The sequence below is a fragment of the Fusarium solani genome (assembly GCF_023522795.1).
Source record: "Fusarium solani strain SB1 chromosome Unknown bctg00000002, whole genome shotgun sequence".
NCBI lineage: Eukaryota > Fungi > Ascomycota > Sordariomycetes > Hypocreales > Nectriaceae > Fusarium > Fusarium solani.
Genome location: NW_027072155.1, coordinates 2,742,140 through 2,765,359, shown reverse-complemented (window position 1 = coordinate 2,765,359; position 23,220 = coordinate 2,742,140). Strand labels below are relative to the sequence as shown.

The 23,220-nt window shown below is 53.8% G+C and overlaps 9 protein-coding genes across 9 annotated transcripts; 5 read left to right on the top strand and 4 right to left on the bottom strand.

Moving 5' to 3' along the window:
- Positions 1-619: 619 nt before the first annotated feature.
- MRS44_004823 (uncharacterized protein) lies at positions 620-1,485 on the bottom strand (the record flags this gene model as incomplete). Its single annotated transcript, XM_046268754.2, has 3 exons — positions 620-735; positions 791-1,291; positions 1,404-1,485. 3 exons carry the CDS (start codon positions 1,483-1,485, stop codon positions 620-622), a joined length of 699 nt encoding a protein of 232 aa, XP_046136031.1.
- A 3,222-nt stretch (positions 1,486-4,707) lies between these two features.
- Positions 4,708-6,100, top strand: MRS44_004822 (uncharacterized protein; the record flags this gene model as incomplete). Its single annotated transcript, XM_046268755.2, has 2 exons — positions 4,708-5,857; positions 5,910-6,100. The coding sequence occupies 2 exons, from the start codon at positions 4,708-4,710 to the stop codon at positions 6,098-6,100; spliced, it is 1,341 nt and encodes a 446-aa protein (XP_046136032.1).
- A 586-nt stretch (positions 6,101-6,686) lies between these two features.
- On the top strand, positions 6,687-9,059 carry MRS44_004821 (uncharacterized protein; the record flags this gene model as incomplete). The annotated part of the gene is made up of 1 exon (XM_046268756.2): positions 6,687-9,059. The coding sequence occupies one exon, from the start codon at positions 6,687-6,689 to the stop codon at positions 9,057-9,059; it is 2,373 nt and encodes a 790-aa protein (XP_046136033.2).
- A 986-nt stretch (positions 9,060-10,045) lies between these two features.
- On the top strand, positions 10,046-10,870 carry MRS44_004820 (uncharacterized protein; the record flags this gene model as incomplete). The annotated part of the gene is made up of 1 exon (XM_046275552.2): positions 10,046-10,870. The coding sequence occupies one exon, from the start codon at positions 10,046-10,048 to the stop codon at positions 10,868-10,870; it is 825 nt and encodes a 274-aa protein (XP_046136034.2).
- Positions 10,871-11,163: 293 nt separating this feature from the next.
- Positions 11,164-12,292, bottom strand: MRS44_004819 (uncharacterized protein; the record flags this gene model as incomplete). The annotated part of the gene is made up of 2 exons (XM_046275553.2): positions 11,164-12,159; positions 12,212-12,292. The coding sequence occupies 2 exons, from the start codon at positions 12,290-12,292 to the stop codon at positions 11,164-11,166; spliced, it is 1,077 nt and encodes a 358-aa protein (XP_046136035.2).
- Positions 12,293-13,362: 1,070 nt separating this feature from the next.
- On the top strand, positions 13,363-16,271 carry MRS44_004818 (uncharacterized protein; the record flags this gene model as incomplete). The annotated part of the gene is made up of 4 exons (XM_046275554.2): positions 13,363-13,439; positions 13,491-13,577; positions 13,629-13,730; positions 13,781-16,271. 4 exons carry the CDS (start codon positions 13,363-13,365, stop codon positions 16,269-16,271), a joined length of 2,757 nt encoding a protein of 918 aa, XP_046136036.1.
- Positions 16,272-16,405: 134 nt separating this feature from the next.
- On the bottom strand, positions 16,406-17,702 carry MRS44_004817 (uncharacterized protein; the record flags this gene model as incomplete). The annotated part of the gene is made up of 2 exons (XM_046268757.2): positions 16,406-17,474; positions 17,527-17,702. 2 exons carry the CDS (start codon positions 17,700-17,702, stop codon positions 16,406-16,408), a joined length of 1,245 nt encoding a protein of 414 aa, XP_046136037.1.
- Positions 17,703-20,051: 2,349 nt separating this feature from the next.
- MRS44_004816 (uncharacterized protein) lies at positions 20,052-20,750 on the top strand (the record flags this gene model as incomplete). The annotated part of the gene is made up of 1 exon (XM_046268758.2): positions 20,052-20,750. One exon carries the CDS (start codon positions 20,052-20,054, stop codon positions 20,748-20,750), a length of 699 nt encoding a protein of 232 aa, XP_046136038.1.
- A 1,308-nt stretch (positions 20,751-22,058) lies between these two features.
- MRS44_004815 (uncharacterized protein) lies at positions 22,059-23,148 on the bottom strand (the record flags this gene model as incomplete). Its single annotated transcript, XM_046268759.2, has 3 exons — positions 22,059-22,400; positions 22,449-23,038; positions 23,094-23,148. 3 exons carry the CDS (start codon positions 23,146-23,148, stop codon positions 22,059-22,061), a joined length of 987 nt encoding a protein of 328 aa, XP_046136039.2.
- Positions 23,149-23,220: the final 72 nt, after the last annotated feature.

Sequence of the window (23,220 nt, the reverse complement as noted above, 5' to 3'; positions counted from 1 at the left end):
ATTCATCCAACCCATCAGGAGAGTTCGACGTGTACGTTGAGGATGTCGGGACTGCCACAAGGTTACAGAGGCACGTCTTTGTATGTACATCGGCATGGCGTTTTTGGAACGTTTAAACGTGTATTTTTCAATCAGGTAGAGGACAGGCGGAGAAATTGACGGTATTTAGCATCAGCAGGCACAGTGTCAAGAGCAGCACGACATCTTTGTGCGAGATTCTGGTTGTTTCAAAGTCCATTTGGTTGAGCTACCTAATTGTTCCAGCCTATCGAAAGCCTCAGAGCCCTATTGTGTGGAATGAGTGACAAAGAAGAAGAAGAGGAAATGCCTGCGACGATCCCATTTACGCCGTCATTTGGAGCTGATAATCAAAAGCCAGAGAACCCTGTGTTCCCATGTCATGCGTCATCCAGGACCCAATCTAGATGATCAAACGCCGAGGAAAATGCGGCAATGTCGTTTCAGATGCAACCGGCAAACGTCCACTCCGACACAGCAGCAGCGTCCCAGCGCGGCGAGAAGAGAAGAAGATGATAATCATGAGACCCGTGAAAGGAAGGGAAGATACCTAACATAAGGAAAGATGCCATGGAAGGGAAAGAAGAGAGAGAAGTCGAAATCACATCAAACGGCGACCACCGATGCGACGCAGGAGCTTTTTGCGGCTTCCCACGTCTACGTCACGACGGAACCTGTTCCAGTTCCGCTCTCGCTCGTCCGAGTCCTTCATTCGAGCTGGTCAAGAGTCAGCATACGCAACTTGCTGTGAGACGGCTCCTCCTGATCTCACCTAAGAACCAGTCCCACTGGCGGTCCTCGCGCAAAAGGATGTCGTCTCCCGACTCGCGCGCGATTCGCTCCTGGCGTGCCCTCGCCGCGGCGACTTCGCCAACCAAATACGGGTCTTCCAGAGGCCGGCTGGTATTTCTATCCTGCTGGTCTTGCTCGGTGAGGTCGGTCATGGCTCGACGAAGGCTGTCCACTGGATCGCGTGTCTGAGCAGTCATCCGACGCTGAGCAACATTATGGTAGTGTCGAGCAGCAGGGTTGCTGGTGACCGAGGACCATGTTGCGATGCGGAAGTTGTTCAGGTTCGGCACGGACCGCAGAGGAGCAGCGGGCACAGGAGGGAGGCCGATCGTCCGCTGGCGGTTGGTGGGAGTCGAGGTTCCGCTGCTATGAGGAACGAGAGACGTTGTTCGGGGTGCGGCTGTAGTTCTGACTGGAGGAGAATACGGCGGTACAGCCTCGGGAAACGGGTTGATCGAGTGGTAAGAGGGCGCTTCCGAAACTGAGGCACACCAGAGTCAGCTCCCGTTCTCGTGCAGGGCTTCCCAGTCACTTCGAGCTATGTATAGGTATGTGGTATATGGCAGCCTGTGCAAAAACACCTCAACACTTACCATACGAAGGCGCAGCAGAGCGAATGGAAGCCGTCTCAAAGTCGTCGGCGCTGTAGCGCGACGTAGCGATAGCACCCGTCATGATGGCAGAAGCCGGAAGGGACACGGTCGAGAAAGCGGAAGGGAGGCAGAACAAGCCAGCTCGAGCATCTGTCCCAGGAAAGGTTGTCGGGAGACTGAGGTTGAGTATAAGTACCGAGACAACAGGAGAATCACACGGCGAGCGGCTGGGACGCTTCAAGGGTCCGTGAACAGTCAGAGGGTGAGTTGAGTGAGACCTGCCAGAGTTGTGGGAACCAGGAATGATAGCCTCTTTTGTTCTGGCCCAAGGTAAGACAGGAGGGTCAGGATACCCAGCTGTTTAATGCACAGCCGCGGATAAACATGCATGCAGCTCAGGGAGGTAGCAGATGGTGGGCAGCAAGCGACCTGGAGAAGCACGAAGTCGGCAAGTATGGAGTACACGGCACGGGCTGGCAAACCCAGTACTTCGGACAGGTTCCAAGTTCAAGGCCAACCCAGGTCTAGCCTGGGCATCCGTAACCCATCGTGGCGTGGGAGCCATGGCGTGGAGGTCGGAGGGGTTGAGATGCGGGGACACGTGAGGACAGACACGACGATGATGCTGTGGACGACAACACCATGACGCGCTGCCCAAGACATGAACCAAACTTTGCTCCCTCCCTGGATCCTGTTTAACAGGTTTGTTATCTACGCCCATTTGTGTCACGAGCTCTGTGTCTCTCTGCTTGGCGATAGTATCTACACAACGGCGACGACTCAGGCCTCCAAACTAGTCGGTTGGTAGACATGTGCTGCACGGTAGCATCCTCTCGGGCAACCCTCAGGGCTTCCCCTGACCGGGCGTTTTCCCGAGTTGGAATGACGAGCTTCTACGGAGGCTTCTACACGGCGATAGCGGGGTATCACAAGTGGGTTTCCGGGTCCCGAGGGACCACCCGCCAGCGTTTCTGCCCACTGTGAATGGCGGGGTTCTGGACGCAGTGGATCATATTGATCGGGCTGTGTGCGCAGGGGGGAGGGGGGCATGGAGTTGTTGTGGTGGGGAGGTCGAGAAGCCCAGGGCGGCCAATCGATAACACGTCGACGGTCCTTTGAGGGAAGCCCTGTCCACCACGGACGGCGTGGACGGATGTTGAATCCGGTTTGTTGGCGAGCCCAGACTTGGCGGTGTTTGGAGCCCAAATGCTGGCAGGTTTGTGGTCGACTTGTGGGGGCTCGATGATGCAGTTGATGCCGAGACTGCCTCGCTAATCCTGCTTTTATATCCGTTTTCTGCCGTCGTCGTACATCGTGAGAAGCAGCAGCTCCTTGGCTGACCATGCCGAGCCAGCTTCTTCATCTTCGCTGATCGCCCCTAACCTCCGTGAGCCGCGTGGTCGGGCCGGCCTATGATGCAACACTTGATAGACCTTTTGGGTGTAAAGAGGATGCGCTATGTGACACCCAAATCATCCTTGCGCAACACCATCAGCCCAGACCCGACTTGGCAACCCCTCCCCCCACACGTCGCCCTCGGGATGGCGGATCTGGAAGATGTGGTGTCGTGCTCTCTGCGCTCTAACTCAGTTGATGGGTTTGTTGTAAGTTTCCGCGCCAGCCATTGGTACTTTGGGCATTTGGGCTTGCGCCTACAAGAGCAATGACCGCCAGATCGAAAGGGTGGGCTGGAGAGATCACCAGATAACTGGGTCGTTGAACTCGTGACTTGTATGCGTTGCAGATGCAGGAACCGCTTGCGGGAACATTGTGAACCATCTCGAGATCCTATCTGGGAACATCAGCGGCCGCAGCCTACGGTAATCTTGTCCCTCTCCCGAGTGATTGCAAGAAACCAAGTCGATCAACCGCATTCCTTCAGAGCAGAGAGTCTGACTGGACTCGGCACAAATTAATAACTCAGGGACGAGCCCCCCAAGGAACATGGAGCGGCTTCCAGACCGCCCCGCCGAACTGGTGGGATGGTTCACATTGAGACTGAACCAACCCCCCATGGGTATCTGCTCGACCCGTCGCAAATAGCATGTTGCCCTTTGGTCGAGGGCGGTGAGAGTGCTCTGCTGACATGCGTCAAAGTTGCATGCCATGTCTCGCTCTGAAGGCGCCATATGGAACGGCGCTTTGGACCCTTGAAGTCGAAATGGTGCTCTGGCCGGGGTATTTTGCCCTTGTTTCTGGAAGGTGACCGGAAATGCCCGCATCTGTGCCGCGGCCAAGACCTCGGGACCATTTGTTTCTTGATAAGGTTACGTGGCGGCCTTGGGATAGGACGAATGTTAAGGCCTGCGTGTCTTGCAGACGATTAATCAACGGCGCCCCGGGGAACAGATTTGTTGGGGTCTTGGAGAGATCCTGACTTGTCTCGTGGATGTGGGCGCTGCTGTTAGGCCTGAATACGTGCGGACGAACGGACCTCTTTGCCTGTGGCCAAGTCAGGCGACAGTATCGGTGTTGGTTCTGAAGAGACTAGAGCCATCAGAGTTGAATGGAACTAGATTTTGCACTTCGATATGCTCATGGCTTGTTCCATATCAACTCTTTCTAAACGATGTTGCCATGGATGCTATGGGCGAAGGTGAGATGAGTGGAGAAGCATGGGGGACGTTTGCAAGGAATTAGGTATGGATGTAAGCAAGGTAGGCAAGTTGGTAAGGAAAACATCAGCAGTCGGGTAGGTATTTCCGAAATATGAAGAAATCGACAGGCTCTATAAGTCTCCCCTTCCTCGGGCCTACACACCTACCAAGGTGGGCAGGTAGGTAGTCCAGCGTCTTTACCCAATGTGAGGGGCACGCAGGGTTAAGATGCGCCTCAACTGGATTTGAAAGCAACAAGATATCAAGCAATAAGCTACTATGTCTTGGCTACCTAGGGAACTAGATTCCGTCTCGGTATAGTTTTAGCCGAGATTCGGGTTGGCGATATACACTTTACCAGTTGATACATGAACCTGAGGTTCTCAGTGGGATGCACGTTCTGAAGCCAGGTGGTCCGTGCACTGAACAAACTGCCCCGCGAAGCTCCAACTGCCTGCCCGTTCCGTGTCTGCCAGGTGCCCAGGGCGTTAATTGAGGTACGTACCTCTACGCGTCTTCTATCAGTTTTACGCGACCTCAAAGCCTACATATGCTCTTTGTTCTACCTTCGCAACCGTCTACTATCAGCGTGCCAGTGTCTTCACGCCTCTCCACCGTAAAGTCGAAGAGACTGAGAGGGCCATGAACCGATTTATACCCGGATAGATTTGCAATAGAAAGCCTCAAGAGCTGAAATCCACTCCCCGATGCCCACCCACCAGCAAGACTCCTCCGAGGAGGAGTCGCATTCGCGATCGCCAACGCCTTCATCACGAGCTACACCAGCACATCGAAGTCTGGCGATGCGAGAGCGAGAGAACATGCGCAATGCATCTGCCTCTAAGAGAAAGCGCGCCGGCACGAGAACTAGCGAATCCTCCAACTTCCGAAGGAGAACGGTAGAGCCATCGGCAGATAGCGAGGATGACGGAGACGACGTGTACGATCCTGACCAACCATTGGAAGAGCGTCGAAAGGTCCAGCAGGGCTTCAGAGACTTGCTTCGTGAGGTGACGGAGAATACCGAGGAATATCTGCAATCCGACTCGCGAGGACTACACGATGCTATTCTCCGAGCGGATGAGCTGTCCAAGAAAGTACGACAAACCACCGAGGCAACGATCGATTCACGGCTACTCGTCAGCACTACCGACTTGTCATATCGAAAGACCCTACGGCTGACCCAGGGCAGCCTCTCCCAAGGCCTTGACGTGGACGAGTTTGTGTCAAAGTGCATCACCTACATGAGACAAGGCCGTGGCATCACCGACGACAATGCGCCAGAATTGTCGAGTACTCAGCGGCAACGAAGAAGAACTACCAGAGGAGACGAAGATGGCGACGACGATGTTGGCGACGATGGCGATATGATGAACTGGCCTCATCTTGGCCGTTTCGCTTCATTGCCCTACATCCGCCGGCCAGCTCTCCCTGGGTTCCTCCTTGGTCCACTCTCAGTTGAGAAGAAGGCACGCAAGGTTACGAAACGAAGCGCGCCTTTCCGGCCCAACAACTTGACAGAGACTCGCCCAGAGGTGCTGAACGTTGAGGATTTGGCCAAGAGAGAAAATGATCTCACTGCAATCTGCGGCAAGATTCTCCATCAACTACAGAACATCCAAGCCGATATCCAACAGACTGTGATGGACCTCATCGATGATGACATGGATGAGGACGAGAAGACCAGGATCATGCACAATCATGGCCTTCGAAGCACTGGCGGTATCGATCTGATGCGGTTCGTTGTGAATCCCAAGTCGTTTGGGCAGACAATAGAGAATATGTTCTATGTCAGCTTCCTCATTCGAGATGGGAGGGTCGAGATCGATTTTGATGAATTCGGTCTCCCAGCGCTAGGTGAGTTTGCCTGCCATGGAAAAGCTCCAATAACAACTAACACGGATTGCAGCGCCGGTGGATAGAGAAGCTGAAGAAGAAGAGCCGACACGTCACGGTGCGGCGAAGCACCAGGCGATTCTTTCAATGGACATGGAGACTTGGCGTGATATCATTGACACGTTCGGCCTACAAGAACCAATGATTGCGCATAGGAAAGAAGCGACGAATGCAGGCCCCGGAGCACGGGGTTGGTACAGCTGAGGGAGGAGCAGCTACTCCAACTGAGACGAATCGAGCCTCGACAACTCGAATCGTATTGTCATGAAAACCTTGATACCCTTGTTGTCCTCGGTGGGCAGCATCTCGGAGAAGGCGATGTTGGGCTTGTGCACAGCCTTCTCTCGCGCCAGAGAGGCGCGACTTCTTTGTTCTCGTCACCCCCTACTTGTGGATACAATAAGGAGGGAGGTGTGTCTGATCCATGTTTGACCAAGGCGTGTTTCTTTGACAGAGAAGGCATGCAGTTAGAGAGGGGCACACTTTATTTTTGGCGCACGGGGCTCAACATGAAAGGAATCTGGAGTCAAAGAAACTGTATAGACAAAGACCTTCCCTTGCATGAGCGCCTCGGTCACAGGGAACCTCGGTGAGGTTAATGTCAGTGGACTTTCTCCTTCAAAAGACGGGGGGCCTCTCGTCTTGACCAAGATAATCTTGAACATCTCAAGACTCTCCATTCTTCCCATAACGCCTCGTCGACCCAGAAAACGCCTGCACTCCTCTTTGATTGCCGATCTACCTACCGAGCAACTGAATATCGTGCAATTCTCTTGTGTTCTTCGTTACAATGCGCCCCAAAGCAGACCGACACGAGGCTAAACCGGAGGAGCAGCTCCCCGCCGTTCAAGAAGACGAAACGCGCAACACACCATATGATGCTCTCACGGAACACTTCATCCGGCAAGTCAGTAGCCAGCTGAGACAAACACTTGCTCAGCTCGAGGGGACGAAGAAGAGCACCTTATCCGAGCTGGACGAAAAAGTCGAGGGTATTGTATATGAGGCCACGCCTGAGAGTCGCGATGAGGTCCGAAAAGCCTTGAAGGTGATGCAAGATGTCACCAAACAATATATCGAAGCAGTTGCTGAGGAGGCCATCGCCGCCTCGCGAAGCGACTCCCAGGTCTTTCAAGATATTCTGATTGAGATGGATGCTGAAATAACCGACCGACATGCAACAGCGATGGCAGCGCTCGAGGCGAAGCTGGACAAGGCCCAGGAGACAGACGCAGTTTCCGGCGAGCCGATTACCAAGCCTCAAGCCGGTCGCGAAGGCCGTGGCGCGTCTAGCATGTCCTCCCGTACCAGCAATTCTGCTAGCTCTGTTGAAGGCTTCGAAGAGTTGTTTGGTGGCTCAAACCGACCCAGAAGAACGGCAGGGCAAAGTTCCCATCGGCCCCCCAAACCAACCGCAAGGGGCAGTTTCAAGTCGTCACAAAGCCAGAACAAGAATCGTACGTCCCTTTGGGACAGGGGAGGAAAACGTCAGGACAGTGTCGATTCGGCAGAGATTGGAAGCGAGTCCAGACCCAAGACTGATGTGCTGCTCGAGCCTAAGGATCTCAAGTCTACTGATTACGAGGATCTGGACCCGATGATGCGAAGCCTTTTGGAAGCCGGGGAAGATCTTCATCAGGAGTTTAAGAAGGACGCCAGCAAAGCTGGTACCGAAGAGTGGCAGGGCGAAACGGAATACGCCGACCTTCAGGAACAGCTCAACCAAGCCCTGTTGCAATACAATAAGCAAAAGGGCATGGTGATGCAGAAAAACCGGTTGATCGACGGACTCAGGGAGGAGATCGCCAAGCTCAAGACTAGCAACCTAGATCTCACCGCGAACCTGGAATCCATGGCTCGGGCCCCCAGCACAGGCGCCACTAACACTCCTATCGCAAATCAATTTGGTCACCTACGATCCGTAACATCCTTTCCTGTCAACAGCGCCGGGGGCTCTCCGCGCACTAGCAATGTGGCCTGGATCAGCATGTGGCTTCCCAAGGCTGTTCGGCTGCAAGTAGAGAGAGCTCGGGTAGCCATTCAACGCTGCGTCGCCGAGGAGGCTTCTTGCTCTGAGAAGATGTTGAAACTCGGTGGTGGCAAGCAGACAATCAAGGAGAAGGATTGTCTCACAGCCCGACAGAGCTCATCGGAGAAGCATCGTCAAGATTTCACTCTAATCATGTCCTTTTTGGACGAGCTATCGAGACACTCGAAGAAGAGTCAGAGCTCTCTTGCAGATGAACTCTCGGGAATGGAGTCAACTGATTCGATCGCGACTCTGAGAAAGATTCCAACTCCTGACTCCTCTAACTCAGACGGCCAGACTCCGACAGGTACTGAAGGTAGCAAGAAATCAGCCCCTGAGTCTGGATATTCTGTATCACAAGTCCGGGATGCTTCGACGTCGCCCAAGGAGCCTGCCGGTGAGACCCATGACAGCTCGACATCGCCCAAGAACCAAGGCACTACACCAAAGGTGCCATCACCTCTTGCAGAACCCCACACTCCCCCAGCAAGCAACACTACCCCCCCAGAAGGCAACGCTCCTCCAGCAAGCAACACTGCTCCCCCGGAAGGCAACAATGAGCAGGCGAGGGAGCTAGACGACCCTGCGAATGCAACGCTCAGGGCGGTCGAGGCCATCGACTCAAGGGTGCTTGGGATGTGGTCCTTCTTTGCCCATGTTGGCCTGGTTGCCATGACACATGCAGGAGCCTGGGTTCGCGTCTGCAAGTTCATCTTCCAGATCTTCACTTATATCATGAACCAAATCAGCAGGGCAGTACGTCTGGTCTGGCCGTTTGGCCATGGTGCAAACGAGGAGTCGCTGGCACCTAGGTTTCCCAAGCTGCCATCGCCCGGATGCTTCATCGTCGTCATGTACTACTGCGCGGCCTTTCTGACGTTCCAGGTGTACATGGCATCCCAGCGGGAGAGGAACATCTGGTTCGAGGCCAACGGGCTGACGAGGAAGTACATGCTGGAGCGCAGCCGGAGTGAGAGTAGGTGGCTCATCTACGGGGTAGATGGGAACTTGGTGGTGGGAAGGAAAGATATCGAGAGTTTTTTCAAGCTGATTTACATGCTTGCGATGACGACCCTGCAGCACTTGTATCGTTTAGCATACGGCACGCCTAGGATATTAGAATTGGGTCAGTAGTGTTGGAGTTGGTGTGACACTTGATGGATGCTTATTGATTGTATTTCGGTCTTGTTTGGTGTTGATGTGTAGGTCGGAGTGAAGGCTATCTCGTTTGGTCTAGGTTAGTGATATTCAATACATAGTTCGTTATGTTATCATTCTTTCTTGGATAGGGCAACTAGGAAGTGAATTTGGAATTGGTGACCAGGGTTGATTGACAAATTATGCTTGATGATCCCTTATGCACCTTGTCTCGGACCCGCCGCTGCTGCAGGTCCGCCCGCTTACAACGGCGTACTACGTATGTGCTGCGTATTACTCACACCCACTAGTTTTAGTTGATAAATACGGAGCGTCCTTTTATTTGGAATTGACGCCGGCAGCCACATCCACATGGCACCATTCACACATGAATCATGGCGCAGCAGGACCCTCGATTGGAGCAGTCAAATACAAATCCCTCCGTGCCTCGGTAACTAGACAAATCAAGTCCCCCCGGGTCCCGCTGCCCGGGGGTCCTGAATCGGCCGAGCCCGTGTCTCCCATCCCTGCCATGAAGCTCAAACGGGTTTAACCAGACCGAGAAACTTACCGCTGCCGTGGAGGTTTGTTGATGTCATCACGAATCAACCATTCCATTTGCATTACCAAGCCCTGCTTCTTTTCTTCTCTAGAAAAAAAAAAAAACAGTATCTTTGTCTGCCATGTTGCGTACCTCGGCGAGTCGGGCTCTGTATTTAAACACGTCTCACCTCCCTGCTTTGCATAAATCCTTATCTCTAGAGACACTGCAGCAACATCAGCCACCAACCATTCAACGCACTCTTCAGCCAGCGCCAAGCCTTGCATACAGCAGCACATCATCCTCAGCTCGAGGTTCCAGCGTCTTCCATTTTCAGCCCTCGACCTCAATTAAAAGACCCAGAGTCATCCATCCCATCTCGACTTGCTCGCAAACACGCACCTTTACCCAGTCACGCCATACAGCAACAGCAACAGCAGCCATGTCGTCAAAGCTCATCCCCTCAAAGCCTGAGGATGTCATGGTCATCCGCAACGTCACTCCCAACATCGCCACCTTCTCCGTGCCCTTTTCCCGCTACGGAAAGATCAAGATCGGCGGCCGGGGCACCCTGGTGAAGCTCACCTCGGGCAGCCTCGCCGTCTTCTCTCCCGTGGCCCTCACCGAGGCCGCCAAGGCCAAGGTCACAGAGATGGGCGGCGACGTCCGCTACATCGTCGCCCTCGACTATGAGCACCACATCTTTGTCTCGGAGTGGGCAAAGGCGTACCCCTCTGCAAAGCTCATCGGCCCCGAGGGTCTCCCTGAGAAGCGCGCCAAGCAGCAGGACGACCCCAAGATCGGCGGCGAGGAGTTCGCCGTCGTCTTCAAGAAGGACAACAAGCGCGAGATCCGCATCGACCCCGAGTTCGACGCCGACTTTGACTACGAGTACGTCGACGGGCACGCCAACCTCGAGATCGTCTTCCTGTACAAGCCCGAGCGCGTCGTCATCCAGGCCGACCTGCTCTTCAACCTGCCGCCCACCGAGCAGTACAGCAAAGTGCCCGAGGCCGAGGTGCCCCAGGACGGTGCCATCGGAAAGGTCTTTGCCTGCGTGCAGAACCCTCGCGGTGACGTCAAGTGGCTGAGGCGCTTCAACTGGTACGTCGCATCCAAGGACAAGAACAGCTTCAACGAGAGCATGGAGCGCATCGCCCAGTGGGATTTCGTCACCATGATTCCCTGCCACGGAGACGTCATGGAGGGCGATGGCAAGGAGATCTTCCAGAATGTGTTTGAGTGGCATCTCAAGGCCCACAAGTGAGAAGTCACAATCGAGTCTTCATAGATGATGTATGAGTACAGAGGAGTTGGGCATGAGAATGTGTTTTGTTGATACCAGGATGGATGGGTTTTAATGATGGGATATGAACTTGCAGATTGTTTAGCTCAAAGATGGTACCTAGTCGATAATTCCAATGACCTACCTATTTCAAGTCTTCATTTCAACGTGCCTGGCCAGTTCTACACCACATACTGAGTATCTTTCATTCTCAACATCAACAATCTGGGCTCTCGATGGTCAAGATAATGGAAGCAGACAAAAGGTGATATCAATTATGACGCTCGACTAACATCTTCACAAAGCTCATCCGTGCTATTGCCGCTCTTTTTATCAGCTTCTGGCAAAACGCTCCCTTCAACATTGACGCTCCTCCTGACCATTATCCGGCCGAGTACATTATGTTGATTCTGCGGTGGCTTTAGGGACGATGTGACTGTAGATCTCGTTCTCACACTCTCCAAACCCACCGCCTCGGGGCCTTCTATTGAGTGCGCCCTTTTGCCCTTTGCCGGGCGCTCAGGAGGCACCTCGACGAACCCAAACATTGGTGTCTGCCCCGAGCCTACGGGTTCTCCGCCGTGCTGTAGAAATTCGATGAGTTTTCCCAACACGGCGAACTCAAGCTTAAGCTTGATCGAGTACATGACCACCTTGAGTCCCTGCTGCCATAGATAATGGCCCGTGAACTCGATAACAAGCAGCGCGATATCCATAATAACGATCAGAATGTTGATAATAAATAGTTGCCGCATGATACGGCGTGTACCTCCCAGTGCTGTCTTGAGGATATCAATGGTCTTCCAAAGGTAGAGCCCAGAAATAATAAACTCTTGCACGCAGAAACACGTCATGTGGACCTTTTCCAGAATGTTGAAGATGGGATTGTAGCTGGCCCTCCCTTCCCGGGGACGATAGCTGACTGTGAAGAGCAGGACAGTCATGGTGGTATGCCAGACGACAGCGTTGAAGATAATCATCCACTTTACGGCCAAGAGTATACGGTCGTTATCCAGGACCAGGTGAAGCCGGGAGTAGAGGACCAATGCCTGCCCAGTTATCAAGAGCATCCAGCCGATATCGTTGATGAGTATGCCGGCGATATTGCCAGCGAGGTGGAAGTAGTCGATCAGCCAGCCAACCGCATACGGGACCACGCCGAAAGATGCCACAAGGAGACTCCAAAAGTATAGGCCTCTGAACCGCTTGAAGGTCGTGAAGATGAGGGAGAGGAGTTCGATGCCATTGTATAGGGATACCGTCGTACAGGTCTATGGGGACGCCATTAGCTTGGGAACTTGGGAGACGATGCAAGTGCCGCACAATAACCATTACTGCCTCTGGGGTATATCTCCCATCGGCTCTCCTAACAAGCTCGCCATCGCTATGGGTCGGAACAGGCATGCTTTTGCCTGCTTCAGGCGTAACAATGTCGCGTCATGGGCCGCTGCTGCGGTGAGGGGAGGCACCCAGGTGAAAGGAAATGAAGAACAGGAAAAGGAAGCCTTCACTCGTTTGGATACAAGAGACTGCTGGTGACGATCCCACGCTGCACGTGCCCTAGCTAGTCTCGCCAGACAATCCGGGGTAGTTATGGGTCCGGGGAAGAGTGGGCAGACCGGGGGACCGGAGGAGGGACCATGGAGGCTAGGGCTATCATTTCAGCCCAGGCATGTCCTCCCTTCAAGACCATTGCCTCAAGATACAGAGTGGCTGCCCTTCTGGATTGCCACAAGGTTCCGACCAACCGGTTTCGGGCCTAGCATTCCTTCAAGGAGAAACGGGCGAGACGTTGAAGGTGTGGGATTCTTGGCACAGCGTTGGATCCATCCATTCCGCCTCGGGGAGTTTTTGCTGAAAATGGCTGCAACGGCAATTGTGTGCCGTGAGTGGACAGCCTGGATGACTGCCAAGAACTCAGCTTTCAGCACAATGCAAGGCACGTGTGATGCATCCTGGCATTCATCAGGGGGTGATTTTTGATGCATGAATCCATTGATATGAATATCGATGGATTGACTCCAGCTCACTCAATACCTAGGTAGCCTGTGTATGTAATGAACCTACCTATCACCTTATAAGTACTCTCTAACAGGCTCAATAGATTACTGGCAGGGTATGACCGGAACTTGAAGTATGTATTGAAGTTTAATGATATTGAAAGATTTACTTTAAAATGTCATGAAAGAGGCTTTTCGGCCTTCTAACAATTAATAGATTTTAAAGACACTTATTCTACGCAGCGTGAAACTCAGGCTGCTCAACACAAGCTCTTTTCACGGCCCGTCTCATGACAGCCGCGCGTGATGGCCCGTGCACCAGCTGCAACTCTTATCTTATCGTCATGCAGGCAGTGACCCAGAGCCATGAGCGCATCCATCTGCCATCTTTCATCCCAACTCAATCTTGACCTTAAATACTCTGCGCGCATTCTCACCTCGACTCTCTATTTTCGCAGCATGACTTGACCCATCATGTCTGAGTACGGGCGCATGGACCCGTTCTCCTTCGCGGGCTCCAAGGATGTTCACCATCCTGTGAGCATTCGCATGTGCGACTCCCCTCCATAAACACCCCAGGACTTGGCTAACATGCGCGGTAGAATGAACCTTGAGGGCGAGGAGCCTCCATTCAAACCTTCGACTCTTCTTGAGAAGCCCGAACTGCGACACGTCGGCTCCAACACGAGGTAGCGTAGTCGTCTCCTACCATTTGCGCATCCACTAACGTCAGCTTCCAGCTCCCACTCCGACCTCTACGTCACGGTTCAGGTTTGGGCCGGTTCCAAGCCCTTGACTGTACCTGTTCAGACCGCCTACAAGCCCTTCCGAACCGAGCGAAAGTATGATATCCCATCACCCGCTGCAGAGTGTTTATTGATCAATGGAATAGGTGGAACGAATGGCTTCAGCTACCCATCACATACGATTCCCTTCCGCCCAACTCATGCTTGGCCATCACAGTATGGGACCTGTCGCCGACCGGTGGGACCGGAGCGCTTGGTCATGCCATTCCCTTTGGCGGCACCACCTTGCCCATGTTCGATGAAGATAATCAAGCGCAAAAGGGTAGGCAGAAGTGCCTCGTTCACCGTCACAAGCACGCAGATGGTACAGACAACACAACAACCCCCGCCCTAGTCTCAAATAAAAAAAGGACAACATCTCGCAAGGGACCGCTTCCTCCTCTGGACAAAGATGCAGAAGAGCTGGATCGGATGGAGACTTTGTTCAAGAAGCACGAGATGGGCGAAATTCCCCGTGTCGACTGGCTAGATCAGATGGTCTTTCGCAGTTTCGAGAAGCGAGGCCTTCAAGCCGCAAAGTCATCGATGCAGATGCTCCAGCGACAGCGAGCTATTAACGGAGAGAACGACCTCAATGGTCGAGATAATGAGAAAAGCGAGGATGGGCGACCAGGTCCTTCGACGTTTCTTCTCAACGTCGAGTTGCCACGTTTCGATTTTCCCGTCGTCTTTGCCGACCACGAATACGATCCTCCCCCGATCTCGGCATTTCAAAACCTTTCAGTCTCACAAGCCAGCATGGCTCACCGTCAGCCGCAGGTTCAGTATGGACCGGGAATTAACGCCCTCAGTGAAAGCTCATATGGGCTTGAGGGGCGGCTGATCAAGGTCTATGACCCCGAGGCTGGTCATAGAGACAACCCGGCAGAGGCGAAGCATCGTCGATTGTTCCGAAGCTCTCACCGGCATGGCATCCTCGACAAGGACTTGAAACCGAATGCCAAGGTTCGAGATGAGCTCAATCTCATCATGTCGTATCCTCCAACCCAGGTCCTTACACCAGAGGAGACGGATTTGGTGTGGAAATTCCGATATCATTTGACCCGAGACAAGAGAGCCTTGACCAAGTTTGTCAAGTCAGTCAACTGGGGCGACCAGAGCGAATCGAAGCAAGCAGTCCAGGTGCTTGGGCGGTGGACTGCGATCGACGTCGATGACGCTCTTGAGCTCCTTGGCCCGTCGTTTGACAACTCGGCAGTCCGGTCCTATGCCGTGGACCGACTACGCAAGTCAGACGATCAGGAACTGCTCCTATACCTTCTTCAGCTGGTGCAGGCTCTCAAATACGAGCACATTTCGACAGACTCGGACGAGGAGAGCAGCCACGATTCATCTCTAGCCCGCTTCTTGATTCAGCGTGCTGCGGCGAACTTTATGCTGGGGAACTATTTCCACTGGTATCTAATGGTGGAATGTGATGACCGTAGCCCTGAACAGGGCATCGATAACCGAAATATCTACCGAAAGGTTGCTTACGAGTTCATGACGGAGCTTGTCAAGCAGCCAGGCGGCACAGAAACCCGCAAAACTCTCTTGCGACAAGCCGAGTTGGTTGCCATCCTATCCAGGATCGCACAAGACGTCAAGACGTCAAACGACACGATAGCGAAGAAGGTCGACAAAGTCAAGCACTTCTTGGCAGATCCCAAGAACGAGCTGCTTAACTTTGATCCCCCCTTGCCGATGCCTCTCGATCCATCAATATTGATTACTGGTGTCGTGCCAGACCAAACCCTGGTATTCAAGTCTTCACTGAACCCGTTCAAGTGCACCTTCAAGACTACTACCGGAAGCACTTATCCCATCATCTTCAAGTTGGGTGATGATCTCAGACAGGATCAGCTCGTGATCCAGATCATTACGCTGATGGATCAGCTCTTGCAGAAGGAGAACCTGGATCTCAAGCTGTCTCCCTACAAGATCCTGGCAACCAGCACATCAGCAGGCGCCTCGCAGTTTGTCCAGTCTGCAAGCTTGTCCAGTATTGTCAACAAGTTCCGGCAAAACCCAGCGTTGGCATACCTCAAGTATCATAACCCAGACGACAGGCAGCCTCTGGGTGTGCGACAAGAGACGCTGGACACTTATGTGAGATCCTGCGCGGGCTACTGTGTCATTACATATATCCTAGGTGTGGGTGATCGTCATCTAGAGAACCTGCTACTTGCCCCCGACGGCCACTTCTTCCACGCCGACTTTGGTTTTATTCTTGGTCGAGACCCCAAACCTTTTGCGCCCCTGATGAAGCTTTCTAAAGAGATGGTAGACTGTATGGGCGGCGTGCAGTCAGAGCACTATCAGCAGTTCAAGCAGTACTGCTTCCTGGCATACACGGCATTGCGCAAATCGTCAAACCTGATACTCAACCTCTTCAGCCTCATGGTGGACGCTAACATCCCAGATATCCGGTTGGAGCCAGACAAGGCTGTACTCAAGGTGCGGGAGCGGTTCCACCTGGAGCTCAGCGAGGAGGAGGCCCTGAGATACTTTGACCGGGTTATTGAAGATACGCTGACGGCGTATGCGCCTGTTGTGATTGACAAGCTGCACGAGTGGGCGCAAGCTTTTCGAGCATAGGCCTCTTGGTGACTGGCTGTGCCTAGGTACTTGGAGCTTTGGGGTATTTGACACGAGGGCATTGTTGGTCAAGATAGATTATTTAGTTAATTTTTACTGGGCTGCCACGCCGTTGGTGCTATGTTCTGTCCAATCTACGTCTCTCCGAAGACAAAGACGCCCTTGCCATTGCGGAATCCCTGAAGACCCTGCTGAACAGCGTTGCGGAGTGTCTCCTCTTCCGTCTCCCAGTCCCACTTGACCTCATCAATAGGAACATCACGGAACTGGCCTGCGCGGACGATATCAAGGATGTCGTTAATCATGTGCTTGCGACCGGCAGGGTCACGCTCGTTCCACTTGCTCAGCCAGAAGCCAACGAAGCGGACATCCTTGAAGATGAGGAGACCGACAGGCAAGGACACGGGCTGCTTGGCCATGCCACCATAGGTGACCATGCTGCCGCCCTCACCGAGGGCCCGGGCGATCTGAGTAGCCGACTTGCCTCCGACGCAGTTGAGGCCGAGGCCGATCTCCTCGCGGCCGCCTCGGGTGATTTCCGCGAGCTGATCCCTCCATTCACGAGAGAGGAACTTGGACTCAGTCACGACAATGTCGGCTCCAAGGTCCTGGAGCTCCTTGACGAGAGCCTCGGTCGCCTCGGGAGTATCGCGATCACGGACGACGTTGATGCTCCTCAGACCCCAGCGCTTGCCAAACTGAATAGCTGCTCGACCAACGCCCGAGTTGGCGCCGTTCTGGATGAACCACTGTCCGCTGTTGACCTCGAGAGGGCGCATACCCAGCCCGGCCTTGGGACCGGCATTGGGGCCGTAGTGGCGCAAGATACGGTAGGCCGTGCAAGGGTTCACACTGACGGTTGCAACCTGCGCGGGGGTCAAGCCCTCCTTTTCAATCTTGATGAATTTGTCGGCCTCGTCGACAGCATGCGTCCTCCAGGTACCAAACTGGCCGATGGCGGGGATGACCCAGTCGCCCTTTTGCAGAGAAGAAGAGGAGGAGCCGACTGACACAACCTCAAAGACACCCTCGTTGCCGGGGACGACAGAGGGTTCTGCGGTGCCAATTAGGGAGGTGAAGGGTGGCTTGGAGCCGTAGGTGCCCTGGACGGTGTTGATATCGGCGGGGTTGATGGGAGCGGCGAGAGATCGGACGAGGACCGAGTTGGAGGGGATGGAGGGGGAGATGGAGTGTCGGTGGAGTCTAGAAGCTGTCAGCGAGGCTATATGAGTATTAATTAAGAGAAGTAGCATACTGGAGCACATCAGAGGGCTCGCCATACTTGGAGAAGACGAGCGCCTTTGCCTGGGTGTAGCCATAAGGACCCGACTTGTATCGCGCCGCAACGGTGGGTAGCCTCTGGAGCTTGGCCGAGGGACGAGCAAGGCCCGAAACGAGGGGTCGAAGACGGAGACACTGCGAGCTCGCCATGATGAGACGGAAAATCAATTAATCGGGAGAGGATACAAATTGATTTGCTTGTCGGGCGTAGAAAGTCGCACGACGTTTTTTCACCTCGACAAGAAAGAACCGAGCTTAAACGGGAGCTCTCGCTCGAATGACGTTGAAGATGCGGAGGCACGGGCCAATCACAGCCCGCAATTAACCGGGGACGGCCATTCGGCGGCGATGGGGACCGAAGCATGCGGGAGATGGAGATGGGATCCTCTTCAGGCGTGGCAAGTGGGGATGGGGGATTGGGGGTTGTCTAAATCGGGAAAACAGGGACGACGAGATGGGTAATTGTCGCGGTGAGATTGGGAATAGTGGCAGAGTTTCACAACTTGCATTTTTGTGGTGGGTTGCCCAAAGTCGTTTAGGCCTCGATGCAAAGAGAGCTTGTATCTTTTTTCACCCAACCCTGAACTTCCGAGGTACTTTGGGCATAGCACCAGGAACGGTTGCACTAGAGATGCAACGCTACGATTTAAAAATTCGATAAAAGGGGTAGACAATCTGTTCCGTTTTGAGGTACAGCGATCAATCATCTCGTGCTCGTGAGAGGAAGAGAAACAGAAAAAAAAAGTGTTTCCCGCGCCAAGAAGGGAGGGTGGGATCTGATATGGAACCCATAGATGCAAGACAAGGCGTTGGAACATGTCTTGATCGATCACCTGCTGGCTTTCTGTCCCTGGTTTCCCCTGGAGACGCGATACTGTCTGTTGTGTGTTTTGTTATGAGAGCTTGATAATATAGCGCATGATGATATTAGATTGCTCTCGAGGAAAGGATATAACAGTCTATGCGGCACAGCATCTGTTATTAGTGAATTCTGGTAACCTGCAATCAAAAGAGCCCAGATGCAAAAAACTGCAAGCCGCATGCCAAGTGCCTGCATGCGCCGTAGGTGGTTTGGTAGGTCGCACAGAGCTAGTTAGCATGTGAGATTTGATGGCCCGGGAAGCTGGATCTCTCTGCTACAGGCCCGTTTGCTCCGGGGCTTTTACCCTCGAGAAGAGTGAGTCGTTGCTTTTTATCAGTCGACATTCGGCCCTTGGACTGTGTGCGGTGGGAATCGAAAGATGGCTGCTGCGGCACACGTTTCTTCTTGTGTGGTTTGGCGTGGACGTATGTGGCGTGGAGGGGTTGTATAAGGGAGAGGAAGAAGGGAGTGAGAGCGAAGCAGTGGAGGCGATGTAAGATATATACGTATGTACGTATGATGGACAGATGAAATTGTCTAAGCCATGAACGTCCTGAATTGTTTCCAATGCTGTTTATCTGCCTGCGTCCACCAGCCCCAGCCCGTGCCGTGCCGTGCTGGGACCTGACCCGACTGCATGACGGTAGTTGACAGCTGGGTAGGTACATGAAAAGTAATGGGCGGGACGGGAGGTGCCGCCTTGCCAGCCAGTCAAAGCCAGGTACCAGAGCTCCAGAGTTGGGTACCTGGGGCTTGTCCACCTCTGGCCACCGCCTTTGTTGGCTCACCAGCTCACCCAGAAGCCCTCGTGGCTCCAGTGCCCTCCAGCGGGGTCCGCACCAGCCGGTGGGTTCGCTGCAGCTCCTCCAGGGGCAGGCCCAGCAGCGAACCACCGGCGGCGAGGTTCATAGGTACCTCTGCGGTACTGGCGGTACCTCGAGGGTACCTGGCCTTGCTCCCGTCATGACATTCTCCACCCCTGGCCGCCTTTCACGACCTTCTCTCTCAGACCCCATCCTCCACCATTCTTTCTTGCAAAAACATGTGTCCTCCCTCTTTCACCTCCATCCCTTTTTGCTTCTTTGCTTCTTTGCCGTTTACCATCAAAACCTTTGAGCTTCTCTGGCTCGCTCACCGCAATTGACCGGGATCATCCCAAGATCCCAAAAGCACGCCACGCCGCGTCCTCAACCCTTGCAAGTTCTAACGACAAAAGCCACCCGACCCCTGCTCCAGTTTTCCACCTCCCATCTTGGTCCCTGACAGGCTACCTCTACCTTGCCTTACCTCTACTACTCTATTCCTGGGTCCTTGGCCGTTTTACGCTCTCCTTTCTCGTCGCGCCCTGTTCGTTCCTGCGCTCGCTGCGGGGAGTCAGTCGAAACTCTGCTTCGTCATCTCATCCCGCTTGTTGGATCCCAGTCGTCGACTTAGACGTCACTCAACGAGAGAGACTGCCATCTTCACCTTGGCCATCCGCGTCTTGAGCTCCTCCAGTCGCCTCGCCCTTGCTCCCCCGTCGCTCGCTACCCCTTTCCGAACTCGGGCCCTCGCCATTCATCGACCCGTGCTCCATCTTCGATCCGTGCCACGACCTGTTGCTGTTGTCGACTGAGACTGACCTCACCACCGCCACCATGTCGTCTCTTTTCAACAAGAGCGGCGGAGGCTCGCGCTTCCAGCTGCCCGCTCTGAACCTCAACTTTGGAAGCATCACAGACGGCACCAACATCCCGCCGCCTCCGGACTCGCCGGTTCAAAAGGTGCCAACTCCTCCCCAGACGCCGCCGCCCGTCAAGGAAGTCGCGAAGGAGACCGAAAAGGACACACAGAGCAACGTCGTCAGCGACGACAGCAAGGAAACGCCCCAACAGAGCATTCCTGCCCCCTCCAATGGTAATCTCGCTGGAACCAAGCGCTACGCGGATGAAGATGTCCCCCTGAGCCCGGCAGCTTCGAGCCGTCAAGGCAGCATCCGTCGCCTATTCAGTAGGACCATGTTGAATAACAATTACGCAGAGGGCCAGAACCAGAATCCATCGAGCGCGAGCCTCGCGGCTGTCACCAACGGCCGACCTTCCAGCCAGGGCGGCTCCAGCTTCCTCGACGAGCGAAAGTCGAGGAGGAGCAGCGGCTGGTTCAGACGGATCAGGACTGGAGAGACGGGGTCCAAGCGAATCAGCACAATGAACTTCGAAGAGCCTCCTCGCGCGCCCACGCCTACGGCCACGATCAAGAAGCCTTCGGGACCGCCGCCTCCCATGATCCCCGAGTTGACCGATCTCGAAAAGGACGAGGGAAGTCTGGGTGATGATCTGTTTAAGAACATCAAGTAAAACAACAACAACTCGAATTACGGCTGTCGAGAGCCACACTCGACTGACCAATGCTGGCTAAACAACCACCATCTGTTTTTTTTCTTACACTGTTTGCATATTCAAAGACCGAAGATTGAGACACCCTCGCCCACCACTTCTCGCCCCCCTTTTTCACCTGAGCAACCAAGCACCTCACGAGATGGTCGACGCTTTGGAATATTCCCCTTCTATTTTTATTTAACAATTGGTTTCTGCTACTCAGAGGCCGATTGATCCGCCTTCTTGCTGGGGAGGGCGCATGTGGTGGTGGGTGAAGGGAGATGTAGAAGAGGAGGAAATGAAGAGCGGCATGAAGGCAGCTCATCAAGATACCCAACTTGTTTCGCGGCTCACTAAATCGGTGTGCGATATATGGATTTGTCTGTCTTGTTCTTCTTTTGATTTTGGCATTCATTGATTTGGTTTCGAATCGCCACCACGACGCTTCACGAAGTGTATCGTCATCATGTTTTCACGTCACCCGTCCGTTATTACTTGACACCACACCTGCCCTCGCCTCGACGCAACGCTCTACACCGCCATGCCACGCGAGGGATTGTTTCTGAATATTATTACTACTACTTCTGGGAGGCGGTTTGAGTCCCGGGCTTTTTTTATGCCGGGAGATTGGGGAAAGGGGCTGTCACGGCCACTCCCCAGGGCTGTACATCTATTGGTACCTACTTGCGGAAAAGCCGTGCAGGAAGAGAGAGAGAGAAAGAGAGAGAGGTTGGAGACAAAAGAGCCAAGATTTCTGGCCAAAGCTTTTATTATCCGGGGAGGGAGCCGATTGTGTTTATTTTGGATACGAGATTAGAAACAATCAATGCTTGGGCGCGTTTGCTGGCCCCGATTCTCACGATCATCTCCCATGCCGGCCTCACGGTCCTCAACTTGTCCCATGCGGTGAAGAAGCTGACTCGGGATTGTAGAATGTGGCTTGCTTGCGCGTCGATTGTCGAGCATGGACCAGGAGGCGCGAGATGGACGACCCGCGCCAACCGGGAGGGGGAATAGACAAGGGTGTTGGTTGTTGTCATTTGTGTAATCGTATTCATATCCGTATCCAATGTGTGTATCGTATCTCTTCATCAGTTCATCATATCTAACTGTGGCTCTTGTAGGGTGTCATGAATAGCATCATGGCCAGCCATCGCAGCCCCGAAACTCATCATCTCGCCACCTCGTACTCGTGTCTCCACTAAAGGAAGACACACCTGCATCCAACTTTGGCTCCTGTCACTGGCCAACACAACTGATACAAGCATGGCCTACTCCACGACCTCCTCACCTGTCTTTTGTCTCCAACAATACAGACTGGGTCGAAGCGATTTGAACACGTCTGCTCCATCTCAGACACTCAAGCCCTCGTTCCTCAGCTTCTCGTACAGTGTCCCCATGGACGCCGCATAGCCCGGCACCAGAATGCCCTCGCCGGTAGGCACTGGTGCGTTGAATAGAGGGAACCACTCTCGTGGCGCCCATGGTGACCTCGAGAATCGTTCCGTCGCCGAGTTCCTCGTTCACGACGAGCTGCCACATGCCCTGGGCAATCTCTTCGGGTTCGATAAGGACCGTGTCTTTATCCAGCATCACAGCCTTGGTTGGGTCATCGTGCCAGAGAGGCGTCTGCCATTATCAGCTTAAAGTCAAGTGTGTATCGTCATTGATGCTCACCCTCACTGCACCGGGAGCTACACATCCCACGCGGATGCCAAGCTCATCACGCAGTCCTCCCAGGGACTGCACAAAGCCGTGTAAGCCATGCTTGCTCGCAAAGTATAGCGGCGTCGTGATGCCCGCCCCATAGCCCGCCATGCTACCGACGTGCACAAGAGTACCCTTCTGCCTGGTCTTGGTCCAGTGACCGATGGCTAACTGGCTCAACCGGATGGGAGATGCAAGGTTGACGTCTAAAACAGCATAATGGCCTGGATCCGCATCTGCAGGGTCGACAGAGACTGTGTCCGGGTTGCTCTCCGTCTTGGGAGCTTCCCAAAAGGACGCCCACTTGGGCTCAAATAAGCCAGCACCTGCAACGACGATGTCGACGGATGAGAACTTGTCCACGGCCGTCTTCCACACTGAGCTCAGCTCTGGCCAAGATGCAACGTTGGTCTTTTGAAAGAAGGCGCCGGCTTGGCCGTCTGCAGTCGGGAAGGGGTATTTCTTGAGGAGCTCTTCGGCTTCTGGTTGCAGTTTGAGGTCGGCGATGAGAACTGAGCAGCCCTTTTCGAGAAGCATACGAGCGAAGCACAAGTTGATGCCTTGTGGCGATATCAGCTATTGGAACCCTCATAGTCCGCAGCGTCAACTTCGTACCTGAGCCAGCCCCAGTAATGAGAGCATGTTTGCCCTGGACAGTAATAGTGGTCATTCTGAAAGCCAAAAGAATGTTATTTCTTCAATGTCACAATGAAGGATTCAGTCCAGGGTCTTCAAAGTTACA